The sequence below is a fragment of the Lissotriton vulgaris genome, chromosome 8 (assembly GCF_964263255.1).
Source record: "Lissotriton vulgaris chromosome 8, aLisVul1.2, whole genome shotgun sequence".
In the NCBI taxonomy this organism is placed as follows: Eukaryota; Metazoa; Chordata; class Amphibia; order Caudata; family Salamandridae; genus Lissotriton; species Lissotriton vulgaris.
In genome coordinates, this window is record NC_141696.1 from 37,627,462 (window position 1) to 37,643,115 (window position 15,654).

At 45.0% G+C, this 15,654-nt stretch overlaps 1 protein-coding gene across 2 annotated transcripts in view; it reads right to left on the minus strand.

Moving 5' to 3' along the window:
- Positions 1 to 15,654, minus strand: part of LOC147693338 (transient receptor potential cation channel subfamily M member 2-like) — a 623,295-nt gene that overhangs the window by 294,931 nt on the left and 312,710 nt on the right. For both annotated transcript variants that reach the window (XM_086933675.1, XM_086933674.1), the window contains exon 18: positions 13,684 to 13,796. In XM_086933675.1, coding sequence (XP_086789801.1) covers positions 13,684 to 13,796 — 113 coding nt within the window. The remainder of the gene's footprint in view (positions 1 to 13,683; positions 13,797 to 15,654) is intronic.

Genomic DNA, 15,654 nt, shown 5'->3' on the forward strand with positions numbered 1-15,654 from the left:
ATTGAGCAGCCCTCTCATGTACATTCTGGAACCCTCCAATGTCGCCTGGTGGTGAATCTGCGGGCGCAGGCACTGGAGAAGCGGGAGAGGGAATGACATAGTCATCCCAGTCATCATGTATAGATTGAATATCTTGCAGTTCTCCCTCTTCCTGCTGTTTTTCCTCTTCCTCTTCCTCTTCCTCATCAGAAGTCGGAGGATGTGGTAGATCAAACCTCTCGGGCTGAACACTCAGAGGTGGAAGCCGTGGTCTTGGTGAAGGTTGAGATACTGTGGTAGGTGGAGGAGCAGGAGACTCTGGAAACCTCTGTTTGTAGTCTTGTATGAGGTATCTCAAGTCAGTCACTAAAGAGGCTGGAAGGCAAACCATAGGAGGAGGTGGCAGATGATATTCCTCCCCTTGATCCTCTTCTTCGTCTGAACTTTGACATTTCACATGAAGCTCCGAAGGGCTTGTTGCCGTCTGAAACATGTCTCCTTTATCTGAATCCTCCTACTGGAGAAGACATGCTGGAGGCAGTGGTTGGACTCTGATTGGCGATGTTAAAGTAGGCGTCAGCGCCTTTTTCGTGATCTTTAGGCACACACATGTGGTTTGTAGACCAGAATCTATCATCGTTGACGAGCCCGTCGACTGTGTGATCGTCAACGGTGGATCGTCGACGGGTGTCGTAGTTGGTGGAGTCATCGTTGACGGGGCCACCGTCGACGGTGGAGACATCACTGTTGTCTACGACGTCTTTGTCGAGGCTGCTTTCGTCGACGAGACCTTCGTCAGCGACATTTTCGTCGATGGTGCCGACCTCGACGATGTTAGATTGGTCGTCGAGGTCGTCACTGATCCCGTCGTCGGCGAGTCAAGCGTCGACGGGTGCTTTGACGTTGACGGTATTTTCTTGATGGCTATCGTCGACGACAAAGTCTTACCTGCCGTCGACGATGGGGTGGTAGTCGCCGATGAGGATAAAGACGACGATGCCATCGACGTAGAAACAGTCGTCGTCGACGTTGATACATACGACGCAGAAGTCATAGCTCTCCTCGACGATGAAGACGTTGTCGTCGATACCGTCGTCGACGGTGTCGAAACAGGCTTTCTGAAGGTGTGAACTTCCTGAGAGGAAACATTTGCAGAAGTTGCCATGGAAAGAACCTCTGAATTCTTCTTTGATGTCTTCTTTTGAGGAGGAGCCGTAGAGCTAGGGGAAGCCACCCTTGGTCTCTTTAGAGAAGATTTTGAAGAGACTGAAGAACCTTCACTTTCCTCAGAAGACAGATTAAGAGGCGTCCCTCATGATCTTTGAGGGTGTTAGTGGAAAAGATACCTTGCAGTCTTTAGAAGAATGGTCCAGATACAGGTAATACAGACAGTCTTTATGCTGGTCATCAATATGCAGCCTTTTCTTTCAACATGAACCACAGGATCTAAAAAGACCCTTTTTTGGTGTGTCAGCCATGATGAAATCAGCAATCACAGAAGAATCAGGATAGAATATCCAAGAACACTGGAAACCAGTTGTGAAGAAAAAACTGAGCTGAGCTCAGAGGAGACTCCCTTAGCACAACGTGCGGTAGAAAATCTGAGGGACAGAGGCTCCTTCCAGGAGGGTTCTAGAGGGAGGTTACATCTGATTGGCTCTTTTCTAGAGGTGGTCCGTTCTACAAAAGGACAGGGATAGGTTACTACTGTGATGTCTTTAGGCCTATTTGTCTATATGTCTATGGGACATTACTTTATTTATATACCGGGGACTCCCATTCCGACGAGGTGGAATGATTCAGGCATGTGAATCTATGAAAGACACCCCTAATACCTGATAAACTACTCAATAAATAGAACATTGTCTTTATAGCAAGATTTGTTGTTGTGTTGTAGCACTTATGGAGAACACATAGAATTGACGTTTGGAGCCTTAAGGAGCCCCGCCTATATCAGTCTGAGGACATAGGCTTTTGGTCCATCCTGGGAACTACTTAGGTGTATCAGATGGTACCTTAAGTGACAGCATGAATGTAGGGGTTAATCTTATTGCCCTAAATATATTAATGTGTCATGATTAACTGGAAGTATTCAGACCCTAGTGGGTCAGATGTTACCCTGTTTGAATGTGGGGGTTAACGTCATTGCCCTGAATACATGGATGGGTATTGATTGACTGCGAGTTTCTAGACCCTAGTGGCCAATTACAAAGATTGACTCAGTGTTGTGACACTGAAGTTAGGAAGGATTTCTGTTACTGTAGACATTGGCACATAATATGTATTTTTAAATACTGTGATTACAAGTTATGGTCATAGAAATGCGTTGAAAAAAAGTTTTTTTAACAATGAAATTATATAATGTATGTAAAAGGATCATTTTTAACATGTTTTCAATGTTATTTATATCTTTGTGTCTATAGGAATTTACAGGTCTTTTAACAAGAGAGACTGGTATATAGTGTTAGTCTTGAAGAAGGTGGTTTTCATAAGAATAATAACACCGAAACGCATCGACGCCTGTGGTTTTACAAATTGGTTGTATCCAAGGAACTTGTCAATGTCCAATAGAATATAGAGAGCTGTAGACATTTTGACAAAGAATAGTATGAATTCCATAGGAAACAACTCAACATAGATGTGATTAATTGTTTGCACTTTATTTTTCTGTCTCTCGTTGCTATATAAATACAGTATTGTGTTTTTAATGTATTTTTAATGCACTGTAAGTTTTTATATTGGAAGAATCATTGAGATACTTTTGGAATAAATAAAGAATCTTCTTAATGCATTTCTTTGTCACATCACATGAATTGTGGTTGACTAATAGGGTCTGGGGTGCATGATTGTGATATTGAGCGATACAGGAATAGATATTTATGTGACAGATTTTCCCCAAGAAAACTTTGATTTTGATATTCATTATAAGACAGTTTCTAGGAAACGTAAAGCAGGAGTTGTCAGTAAGGCCGTAGAGGCTAAGGTTTGTTGCCGTTGTGAGTCACCTTCAATGTTACAGATCGTAGTTTTGCCGAAGCTTGATATAGTTCAAGACAAACTGGATTATCTGACACAAATTCGCTAGGGGAAAAGGATGGTAAGGACAACGTCATTGGTCTTAAAAGGCTTCCCTATATGGGGCTGTTGATGCCCTTGGGTTCTCGTCTTAACAAGTATACCAAAGACAAACATTTTGGATGGAGTGTTTGTGGTTGCGGTCAAGTTACTGCACAGGGAGATTTAATCCAAAGAAGGCTGTAGAGAGGAGGCTTGGGAGCTAGCTAAAAGACCCAGGGCTCCCACTAATATTGACTCTTGGACCTCAACCTTTCTGATTTTTGCAAGTGTTTACTGCATATGATTTCCAGACAGTTTGGTCTCACTTTTCAAATATTTGGATACAATTCGAAAGGCTCAGTCAGAATTGGAAGGTTTTGCCTGGCTACATTATGACGAAGAGTTTCCTCATTCCATTGAACCCTGGGGGTGAGGTGGATAATGAATTATGGATGCAATGGATGTATCCCCCAGAGACCTCCCCCTATGATGCATACTGCTAGTGGGCTGCTATTGCTACCCTGCCCTTCTTAACAGACCCACCCCGGGAGGGGTGGGCACTTGGGCAAAATCTCAAGCTATCACTACAGGAGCCTGCTGGAATTTTAACAGAGATTTCTGACAGAAAAATCCATGCAAATATAGGCATGAATGTTCCAAATGTGGTGGCAAATATGCCATTTTGCAATGTTTTAATAAACAAAGATCAGGTTTCCCTACCAGTCTAGGTAGAGGGAGTTACACCAATTGATGACATTCTGTGGTTCACCCTGACAAGAATTGTGGCTGTTGCTTGAGCAGGTTTAACTCCCCCAACAGTCAACAACCAAATTTCTCACTTGGACTACTTTTTTTTTAATTCATGTATACCTATATATTAGCCTCCCCCATATTTAAGGGGGTGGATACATGTAAATCTACAGTTTTGAATATCTTTACACTCAGATTTTGTGATTAGTAAAGTTACTCAAACGTGTAAGACTAATTATGAACATGTTAAGTACTCACAAGTGTAACTTTTCTTTGTGAATAGCGTCAAATGTGTTCTCAGAAAATAGGGTCTAATATGGGCCACACATTCACTGTGTAAAACACAATAGATATGTGGCAAATGGAAATATAAATAATAAAGCTATATGGATAAATCTCAAGCCACACCCATGACCCCAGATAATCGCTTTCCATTTTTGCATCAAGATAAAGTTGGAGTTTGCAATCCAAGCACATCTCCAGTCAGGATTGGATGTCTCTTCTAAGCATTCCTATTTAATTCCAGTTTTAACGCTGGCATGAAAAGGGAAGGTCTGAGTCCAAAAGATTAAGGTGGTTTGTAGATTGTTCTCAGTCAAGCTCTGCAAAGGTTGTCGGATTGTTAGTTGGTGCCCAGCACAGCACTAGAAATAGGAAGGAGTGAGTTTCAGTGAAGAAATATCTGGTATGGCAAAGGGGCAGATGTAATTCTTCCGGCCCTCTGACAGTTCAAGTTTTGAGACAGGGAACCAGGTACCAAAGAACATCCAGACTATCTCATTCTCAGGTGGAACAAGTGCAATGTGTAGGAGAGTAGGGTCTGCTTTCCTATGGTCACCCCCCTTTTTGCTTTTTGCTTCACTGGTTTTCGAATTAATGTGGCTGTGGGCCTGCTAATCAGACCCACATCCCAGCTGTGCTCTCTCTAAATTCAATACAATGTTCTTTAGGTACATTACCAATTGGACATTGGGTCATTTTATGAGCCCCTGTACAGTGTACTATAGGTACCCAGGGCATAGGTGCATCCAATGCATACCAGGGGCTGCAGCATGTATTATGCCACCCCTGTCTGGTCACTCACATTGACACAACTGGCTGATCACTCAGCTGGGGCAAGGTTGTGTAATCACCCCTTGCTTAGATATAGTATCCCTATATCTAACCTTATATCTAGACACATATACACCCATAAGTCACTCCTATGGCAGGCCTTAACAATCCTGGAGGCAGAGTGCTTGGTTTTATGTGAGATGGTGCTCTAGCATGAGCTGAGCCTGTCTGCAGCTTTCGGAACCATGTCCTTATAGCTGTTCTAGGATATTGCCATACCATATACTCTTAAGTGCATTATGAACCTCGCGGTTAAATGCTAACTCTGGTTTGGCTTTATCAAAACATGTCGAGTAAGGTGTCATACGTTTTGGAATACTACCCCCACGACAGTCCTGGCAACGGGGGTAGCATTCCACCCTTCTAGAGGGAGAAGACATGTTGTTCCTACTAATCCCGGTTAAAGTTAAGCAGAGTCTCAGCATTACAAAATGGATGCTGCTGCCACAGACACAAGTCTGACCTACTGCTGCTGGGAGGCCCAGGCTATAGTATATTGGGGCAGGGAGGGCTGAAAGAAATGAGACACTGCCTAGGGCACACAAGGTGTCCCATGCATAGTCCAGTTCAAACCAGTGCTGGGGCACGCCAGCCCCAGCTCTGGCGCAAAACTGGACAAAGGGAAAGGGGTGTAACCACCCCCTTCCCTGGTCCCACCCATAGGAGGTACCTAGCAAGTAATCCAGCCCCTAGATTTGGTATATAGGTAGGAGCTGGGTCCCAAGACTTTAGATTTATCCTGACTGAAACTTGAAACGAAACTCTGGACCTTCGACATTCTACCTGAAGATAGAAGACTGAAGAATCTCCCTTGTGGTCAAGGAGTGACCACCCTGCAAAAGCAGGCACCATCCAGTGATCAACGGCTTGCTTTGTCTACGCTCCTGCCGGAGCCCGAGCACAGAGCCTGACAAGAACCAGACTTCCAGACTTCCTTCAGCCAGATCTACAGTCCCAGCAAAGCTGAGACCCGTGGAGGCGACGCAAGACGTGGGACAGGCCATCTTGAAAAGTCATCGACTTGCTTTCCGCGCAGCTTCTGAGGCATCCTCAAAGCTGTGCATTGGGGATTGAGAAGCCCCAGCCCGAGCATCATCTACACCGAAGATCAGCCCTGCACACTCCACGAGTTCTGCGTGGGGCCCTTCTGCATTTTCCTGCTTGACGCGTCTGTCCTGTCACTTGCCCGTTGGCTAGTGGTCATCTTGACGACGAAACCTTGAATTTACACTGCTGGTTTGGTTGCTCCAGACTGGCCCCTGCTTCCCTGAAAAGAAGCAGCCCATCAGACCTTGCTGGTCTGATTAAGAAGCCAACTTCGATTCCTGCGTGGGTTGCCTTTGCCAAGGTTTGTTGACTCCAATCCGGAAGCCAACACCGCCGACAGCGAGAGCCTTTGTGGGATAGTCCGTGCCTGACTACTGGCCGTCGATGACGCCTCCTGGTCCACGTGGCTGCAGAGACAAGCTTCACAACATCACCTGATTGCTTCACGACATCGCCTGGTTCCTTCCTGGTCACTGGCTAGTGACCCAGACTCTGTCCCCTCTGCTTTCAGGTACTCTTCAACCACGATCCACCCTTGGATCCAACCGAACACTTCTCTCCTGGTCGCCTGCAGCATCTTTCTTCATGGCTCCATAGGACTCAGCGACGAAACCCGACACACTTTGACACCTATGCACCCGCTTTCTGTGGGTGAGGTAATGCGAGTACTCCGGTGCTCCTGTGGGTATTGACTATCCAACTATATAGGTTTAAAGTAACTTTCATCGAGTCCACTCAGAAGTGCCCTAAAAGAACTAGTTTCTAACTCTTTTGTTCCCATTCATTCTCTATGGTAACCCGCATGTGTGTTTAGACACTGCATACGCATCCCGTGGGCCGACTGCTTCCTAACTCTTGGTAGTACAGCGTAGCCCCAGCGATTCCCTTGGCCCTAGGCCTATCCATTTTCTGGGTAGTGGTTCTTTTACCACTGTTTTAGTATATGGCTTAGCGTGCCTCTAGGGCCCTACTGTATTTTGTGCAACTTATTGTATTTTAATTAAGTATCTTGTTATGTGCTTGTGCCTCTGACCTCCTAAAGACTTCAGAGGGATTGTCTAGTAATGAATACATATATATTTTATATATATATCCTGTGTGGTGTCCTTTTATTTGGTATTAAAGGGGTTACATAAGGTAAAACAGCTGGCTTTACATGCCCTCTTGAGTTTAGCCTAAGACTGCTTTGTCTAGCTGGTCTATAAGGTTGACTTTACAACCATCACCATAAGGGTTGTTTGGACTGGTGCAAGGTGATCACTAGAATAGTGAACATCATATACCAGGCCAACTTCTCACATTAGTGTGCAGCGGTTGGGATTTGAGCTTGCTGTTGTTTTACCAATTGTAATCTTTGCAATATCATTTGAAAGATCACATAGGTACCTATAGGGACATATAATAAGACTTAGATTACTTAAGTTCTACTGAACTTAGTTGTTGTAGAGCAAAGGGCCTAGCACACCCTGACTACAACTCCTAGAGAGGTTCAGTAGAAAAACACTTAGTGGAGGTAGGTGCACACACCCACACCTCACTAGATCATATCTGGCACAGGTGAGTCCAGTGGACCTCTACCTGTGGTGAGTGACCCTCCCAGGGCACCCTCCAAATTTGATATACTCAGCTTCAGGGAACTGAGGCACTTGTGTACTACAAGAAAGGTGAAACAAGGGTCTAACCCTACCCTTCAGCAACTGATAGAACTCCTAAAGGAATCTGAAGTTCTAAAGGCCTCTGGTTCAGGCCCTACAGGGAATGCAGATGAGGTCCAGCCCTCAACAGATGATGATACTGACCCCCCAGTCCTAGAAGATGAGGAGGATGAGGTTGATGAAGATTCTGGAGAAGAGGTAGACTGCCAGGTACCAGTCAGAAGACTTAGCCAGGCTAACCTAAGCCAATTTGGGGCTGATAATGGGACAGCCCCATTCAGGCCTCCAAGTGGGCTTAATCAGAGGTACAGGAGGAATAGATCTCCCTCAGGGGACTCTCTTCGCTCCAATGCTTCTAGGGGTTCTCAGATGGGAATGCCTTCGCCTCAGATGAGAGAACACCAGGCTAGGATGAGGGAAGTCAATCTCAGAATTGAGAGAGAGGAACTTGCCCTAGCCAAGGAGAAACTTGCTTTTGACAGAGAAAGGAAGTTAGGTGGGCTAGAGTCCACTGGTGGCAGCAATATCCCTAAGGATAAAGACAGGTCCTATGATCATAGAGACCGGAGTAAGATTGTGCCCCCTTACCAAGTAGGGGATGACATCCACAAATGGATAACTGCTTTGGAGAGGGCCTGCAAAGTACAGCAGGTACCCCAAAGTCAGTGGGCAGCAATCTTGTGGCTCTCCTTTTCAGAAAAAGGTAGAGATAAGCTCCTCACAGTGATGATGATGCTAACAATTACACTCTCCTGAAGAGTGCTCTGATTGATGGGTTTGGCCTAACCACTGAACAGTACAGGTTAATGTTCAGAGATACCCAGAAGACACAGACTCAGGACTGGACTGATTTTGTTGATTGTGCCACTAAGGCTCTGGAAGGCTGGTTGTTGGGAAGTAAAGTTAAGGACTATACAGGGTTGTATAATTTGATCACGAGAGAGCAAATACTTAACAATCGTCAGAACCAGCTGTTGCATCAACACCTGATTGGCTCAGATCTGACCTCTCCCCAAGAATTGGGAAAGAGGGCAGATAAGTGGGTCAGAACCAGGGTTAAGCAGAAAAACCAAGTTCAAGGTGGTGATCAGAAAAAGCAGACCAAAAAGGTGGGGATCAGAAAACAAAAGACCAGAAATCTTCTACAGGGCCCCAAAAGTCCAATGAGGGGGGTCCCAAGCTTCCAAGGAGAAGAAGAAAGATGGCCAAAGAAAACCTTGGTGTAATTTTTGTAAATCCACTAGTCAATTGACCAGTGACTGCACCAAGAAAGATTCAGCCTCTACCACTGCTGCCCCTAAGGCAACTGCACCTCCTAGTTCAGCTGGCAGTGGTAGTTCTCAACCCAAGGCTATAGTAGGGTTAACCCTGGGAACTGAGATGGATTCTGGCCTAGTCGGAATACCAACTCAGGCTGTTATTGTCTGTGATGTGGACATGGCTATGTCCTCTACTGTGAGTTCCAGTACTCTGGGCAAGTACAGGCAAACACCTTTGATAAATGACAAAGTGGCTCAGGCCTACAGGGACACATGTGCCAGTGTCACAATGGTAACACCTAACTTTGTGGACCCTGTACAGATTGTACTGGGTGATAATTACCTAGTGACCAATGCTAGCAATGTCACTACTACACATAGTGTGGCAGTTGTTAATTTCTCCTGGGGAGGGGTAACTGGCCTCAAAAGAGTTGTGGTAAGTGCAGATCTCCCAGTTGAATGTATGTTGGCAATGACCTTGAATCCTCACTATGGTCAGAAGTGGAGTATAGGACTCATGCTGAGATGTTAGGTATATCATTACATGTCCTTGCTGTGACCAGGTCACAGGCCAAAAAGTGCCTCGCTGAACAGAACTTGAATCCTAAAATTATGGACCAAGTGCCACCCAAGAGAAAGAGCAGTAGGGTAAAGGCAGTGCCGTCCCTCCTGCCTACAAGTGAAGATCAGCCTTCACAGGAAACTGATTTTGAGACCTCTGAGGGAACTGTCCCAGAAGAGCTTGAACCTGACCAGGTTGAGTTTCTTGGGACAGAGGGACCTTCAAGGGCAGACTTGAGGCAGGCACATTTAAACTGTTCCTCTCTTGAACCCCTCAGACAGCAAGCTGATTCTGAGGCTGCTGGGAATGCTACAGGTACCCACAAAGTTTACTGGGATGGAGGGCTCATTTTCTCTGAGGCTAGAGACCCCAAGTCTGGTGCTTCCAGGAGGTTGGTCATACCTCATTCCTTTAGGGGTTTCCTTCTTACCATAGCCCATGATATTCCTTTAGCAGAACACATGGGCCAGAACAAGACTTGGGACAGGCTTGTCCCTCACTTTCACTGGCCCCATATGTCAGAAGATACCAAGGAGTTTTGTCGCTCCAGTGTAACCTGCCAAGCCAGTGGCAAAGCAGGTGGCACCACAAAGGCCCCCCTGATACCACTACCTGTGGTGGGGTTACCCTTTGAAAGAGTAGGGATTGACATTGTTGGACCAATGGATCCCCAAAAAGCCTCTGGGCACATATTTATACTGGTGGTAGTGGATCGTGCCACCAGGTATCCATAAGCTATTCCCCTAAGGACCACAACAGCTCCTGTTGTGGCAAGAGACCTTCAGGGAGTTTTCTCAAGAGTGGGCTTTCCGAAGGAGGTTGTCTCAGACAGAGGTGCAAACTTTATGTCTAGGCACTTGACTACAATGTGGAAAGAGTGTGGTGTAAATTATAAATACACTACACTCTACCATCCACAGTGCAATGGACTTGTTGAAAGATTCAACAAGAACGTGAAGGGTATGATCAAGGGGTTACCTGAAAAGATTAGGCGGATATGGGACATCCTTCTACCCTGCCTTCTGTTTGCTTACAGAGAGGTCCCACAGAAGGGGGTTGGCTACAGCCCTTTTGAGCCTTTGTTTGGACATCCTGTAAGGGAAACCTATGTCTGGTGAAGGAAGGATGGGAGTTACCTCTCAAAAAGCCTAAACAAGACATAGTGGATTATGTACTTGGTCTCCGCTCCAGGATGGCTTAGTATATGAAGAAGGCTTCTAAAAACCTTGAGGCTAGCAAAGAACTTCAAAAAGCTTGGCATGACCAAAAGGCTGTGCTGACTGAGTACCAGCCAGGACAGAAGGTTTGGGTGCTGGAGCCAGTGGCCCCAGCAGCACTCCAAGACAAATGGTCTGGACCCCACACCATTGTTGAGAAGAAGGGAGAAGTCACCTACTTGGTGGACCTAGGCACTCCCAGGAGACCCCACAGGGTGTTCCATGTCAACAGACTCAAAGCTTATGATGACAGGGCAGACATGGGCTTGCTCATGGCTACAGATAAGGGGCAGGAGGAAGAGAGTGACTCTCTCCCAGACCTGCTGACTCAGACCCCTGATGTTGGTTCAGTTGATGGTGTGGCCTTAGCTGGCAGGCTCACTGACCAGCAGCAACAGGACCGCAGACAAATTCTACAGTCCTTCAGACATATGTTTTCACTAACACCTAGTCAGACTAACTGGTGCACCCATGAGGTGTACACTGGTGACAGTCTGCCTGTGAAGAATAAGATCTACAGGCAACCTGACCATGTCAGGGACTGTATAAAGACTGAGGTGCAGAAAATGTTGGCCCTGGGAGTAATTGAGCCATCAGAGAGCCCATAGGCCAGCCTAGTAGTCCTTGTACCAAAACCTCACACCCAAGATGGTAAGAGAGAGATGAGGTTCTGTGTGGACTACAGAGGTCTCAATGCTGTCACTAGAACAGATGCTCACCCAATTCCAAGAGCAGATGAGCTCATTGACAGATTGGCTTCTGCCAAGTTTTTGAGCACATTTCTTTTGACAGCTGGCTATTGGCAAATCAGGTTAGCTGAGGATGCCAAGGCCAAAACTGCTTTCTCAACCCGAGGAGGTCATTACCAATTTGTGGTGATGCCTTTGGCTTGAAGAATGCACCTGCCACTTTCCAAAGGTTGGTGAACCAAGTCCTCACTGGGTTGGATGACTTTTGTGCAGCTTATCTAGATGATATTGCTGTCTTCAGCTCCACCTGGGAGGATCACCTGATCCACCTGAAGAAGGTTTTAGAGGCCCTGCAAAAGGCAGACCTAACTATCAAGGCCACAAAGTGCCAGATAGGGCAGAGTAAGGTTGTGTACCTGGGCCACCTTGTAGGTTGGGGTCAGGATCAACCACTGGAGAGTAAGATCCAGACCATCAAGGACTGTGCTCCTCTAACCACCCAGACACAGGTCAGAGCTTTCTTGGGCCTGTCTGGTTATTACAGAAAGTTTGTTAAGAATTATGGGTCCATTGTGACACCACTTAATGACTTGACTTCCAAGAAGATGCCAAAGAAGGTTCAGTAGACAGTAAGCTGTCAAAAGGCATTTGATGACCTGAAGAAGGCCATGTGCTCTGCACCTATCTTAACGAGTCCTGACTACCCAAAAGAGTTCTTTGTCCAAACTTCTAAGTTGGGGAAGGGAGCTGTGCTTTCACAACTTAATGTAGATGGTCAAGACCAGACCATTGCTTTTATTAGCAGAAGGCTGACCCCTAGAGAGAAACATTGGTCAGCCATTGAGATGGAGGCCTTCGCTGTGGTGTGGGCCCTGAAGAAGTTGAGAACATACTTGTTTGGCACTCACTTCAAGATTCAGACCGACCATAAGCCCCTCTTGTGGCTAAATCAGATGAAGGGTGAAAACCGCAAACTGCTCAGGTGGTCCATTTCCCTACAGGGGATGGACTTTACAGTGGAGCACAGACCATGGACTGACCATGGCAATGCAGATGATCTCTTCAGGTACTTCCACTTAGAACATGAAGACACAACTTGTCAAGGTTAGTCTAATGTCCTCGCGTTTGGGGGGGGGGGGGTTGTGTAGGAGAGTAGGGTCTGCTTTCCTATGGTCACCCCACTTTTTGTTTTTTGCTTCACTGGTTTTCAACTTAATGTGGCTGTGGGCCTGCTAATCATACCCACAGCCCAGCTGTGCTCTCTCTAAATTCAATACAATGTACTTTAGGTACATTATCAATTGGACATTGGGTCACCATAAGGGTTGTTTGGACTGGTGCAAGGTGGTCACTAGAATAGTGAACATCATATACCAGGCCAACTTCTCACACAACCTGTTGAAGAACCATTATTTTGTCCAGAACAATTCATGGTGTCAGTCATCCACAATATTCAGCCGACTTACAGCCCTCTAGCCTCACATACATATGCAACAAGCACACACACACAACCCACCTTAAACATCCTGCAGCGAGGGAACAAGTTAACCTACTGGGGTGAAGGGGGGTCCAAACAAACGTGCATGACCTGAAAGCCTCTTCCTTCTATGGCACCTCCTGATAGGTGAACAATAGGCACAGATATTTGATAACCCACCTCCTCTCCAATGGTGCTTTCAAAGCATCCATGACAATCTATGACACATTATTATAACCTCCCACAAAAACAGTGGTTTGAAGAGGTGGAGAAATGATAACGTAACTAACATTCATCAAAGGTGGTCTTTGGTAATGTGGATGTAAAGTAACCCCGTGGTCACAGATCACTTCAAACTAATATTCCAAGGAGAGCCCGGCCTGCCTCACCACAATGGGGGTAGGAATGTGCCTGAAAATGCAGCCTCTATCAAGGGAACAGTAGAAAGGCCTTCAGTCAATTCTTAGCCAGAAAAACAAGGGTAGTAGTCACACTCAACTAGTCCAGTGGCAAAAAAATAAAGCATGCCAGCAAAATGTCCAACAGTACAGGATGGCACAGGCTTTCCAAACCAAGCAAATACTTCTCTCTACCTGGGACTCATGCAGTGTCGGAGCATGGGTTTTCTGGGACTATTCTGGTTTACAGCACCCTGAGGATGCCCCAGACCTTGCAATAAGCCCTTGATTATGATAACAACTTTTCTCCTTCATCCACTCACTCACATATTCACTGGCACTCTCTTTCTTATGACAATCTTATTGCAATGTTCTTATGCTTTACAATGCTGTCTAAAGGGTGACTAGGCAGAATTCTTTTAATACATTTAAAGAACTTTCATGTAATATATCAGTCTTTAATTAATATGGAGCTCTTACCTGAAGGTGATCAATCCAGTGTAAATTAAAGGGAAAAACACCATGCAGAAGAGAAGCCGTTTCAAGGAGTTGTCCACGGACAGCTTCCCCCACCAGATCTTGGTCAGAAACTTCTGCAAAAAGAGAGAATGTCTAAGAGTAGCAGTTATGGCATGCTAGTAAAGAAAACAGATGAATAATACATGAAAAAAAGACCTCATAAAGGCTTAACTGGATAAAGCTTAAGACATGATTTGGCGGCAAATGTTTCCCATAGTGCATCTAAACCCCAAAGTGAAGTTGTAGAACTGGTTGTGCAGCTGACAGGGGACACAAGAGCCTTTCTAGAAGATGAACCAGGATTGAAGAAAGACTATCAATGTTTCAGAAGATCCCAGTTATGGTTAGCCACCCATGGCTTGCGTGACTAAATAAAGAGTTAAGCATGCCATGGTATATCTAGGGAGTTTTGAAAGGACAAGAGGGGCTGCATACCCACCCAGTGTCAGGAACTCTTTACACTCCCTACAATTAACAGCCATAATTTAGTAAAATGTGCAGCGGCGTAACATCCATTGATAGCTTCACCATGTAAACCTGGAGGCCAGAATACAACCATACTCTCAGTGCCTTTGTATCAAATAGTAGGCGTTGTGTCCGGTCAAAATTGTAAATATTATTTTACCCTTACTTGTTTGCTGCTAATTGTTTTTATATGTTTTAACGGATATTACTTAATAGTAAAAATTTTATTCTAGATTAAAGCTATGTTTTTAATTTTTGATGCAAGAAATGTTGTGAAATAAAGCATAACTTGATTGCAAATAATATGGTTACTTTCTTAAACAGCTACTGGGAGTAATAAAGTAACATAGCTTCCAAGAGCTGAGGGAGCTAGGCTTCATGTGACTTGGACAAGACTCTCTCCCAGAGAACTAGGCACTAGGTGTGTCTATGGGTGTTTTGCCATATTTGTGTGACTGCCTCATTGCACTATTTGCCAGTCTTTGGAACTATTCCATTAACGGAATAAAGTAAGTATGCTACACCTTATACTAACAAGTTCTGCAAGAAGTCAAGCACACACTACAATGTGATGAATTTGTTTTTACTGTCAAGAAGACATCCCATGGCATGGACAGTTAACAGATGAAGTATAAGGGGGCTGGCTTAGGGCCATATGTATGAGTAGACCAACACAGAGTGGTACTAAATGCTACTTTATTTGGTCACAAAGTACCATTTCATTGTGTAAGAGGGTGCTCTTGACAGGTCATCGGTCAGAAAAGGCACTTCTATGCAATGCGGCCCAGAATGGATTTCAGTTTTATAGAGCAAAGACCTTCTGTGATCAGTAGAGTAGCACATTGTATCCCTCATACAGGGTTGCATAATTAACTTGAATTTGCTTACAAAGTGACCAAAAGTCCAATACAGCAAACTCTGGGAATGAGTAGAAAAAGTGAGTGGGATTGTTAAACATTGAGTTTCTGGGTGGCAAATGAATGCACCCTGTTCAAACAGGAACCACATTCCAAGTCAGGGTGAGTCACAACATAGCCTAAATTAACATGAGCTCAGGCTGTGGTAACTTGACACAGGGCAGTCAGGCTTAACTTAAGAGGCAAAGTGTAACATATTTGTACAACACTTCAAACAGTAATGCAGGGAAAACACTACAAAAATATCCACACCATTAGAAAAATAGAACTTAATTTTATAAATAAAATGTGACCAAAATGACAAAAAACTCACAAAGTGAAAGTTGTGATAGAATTTATAAATAATACATTTAAAATAGCTCTTGAAAGCAATAGGCACAAATGGGTTTTCTAGTGGCATAGGACCGGGGTAAAGTCAAAAGTTCAGGCAGACCGTGATGGAGTGTGGGCCAGATACAGGGACCTATGTTGTCCAGCTGAAGCAAAGTACCTTGATCCGGGATTTGTCGACGAAGATGCAATGTGCAGTCTAAGTGATGCATCATGGTCG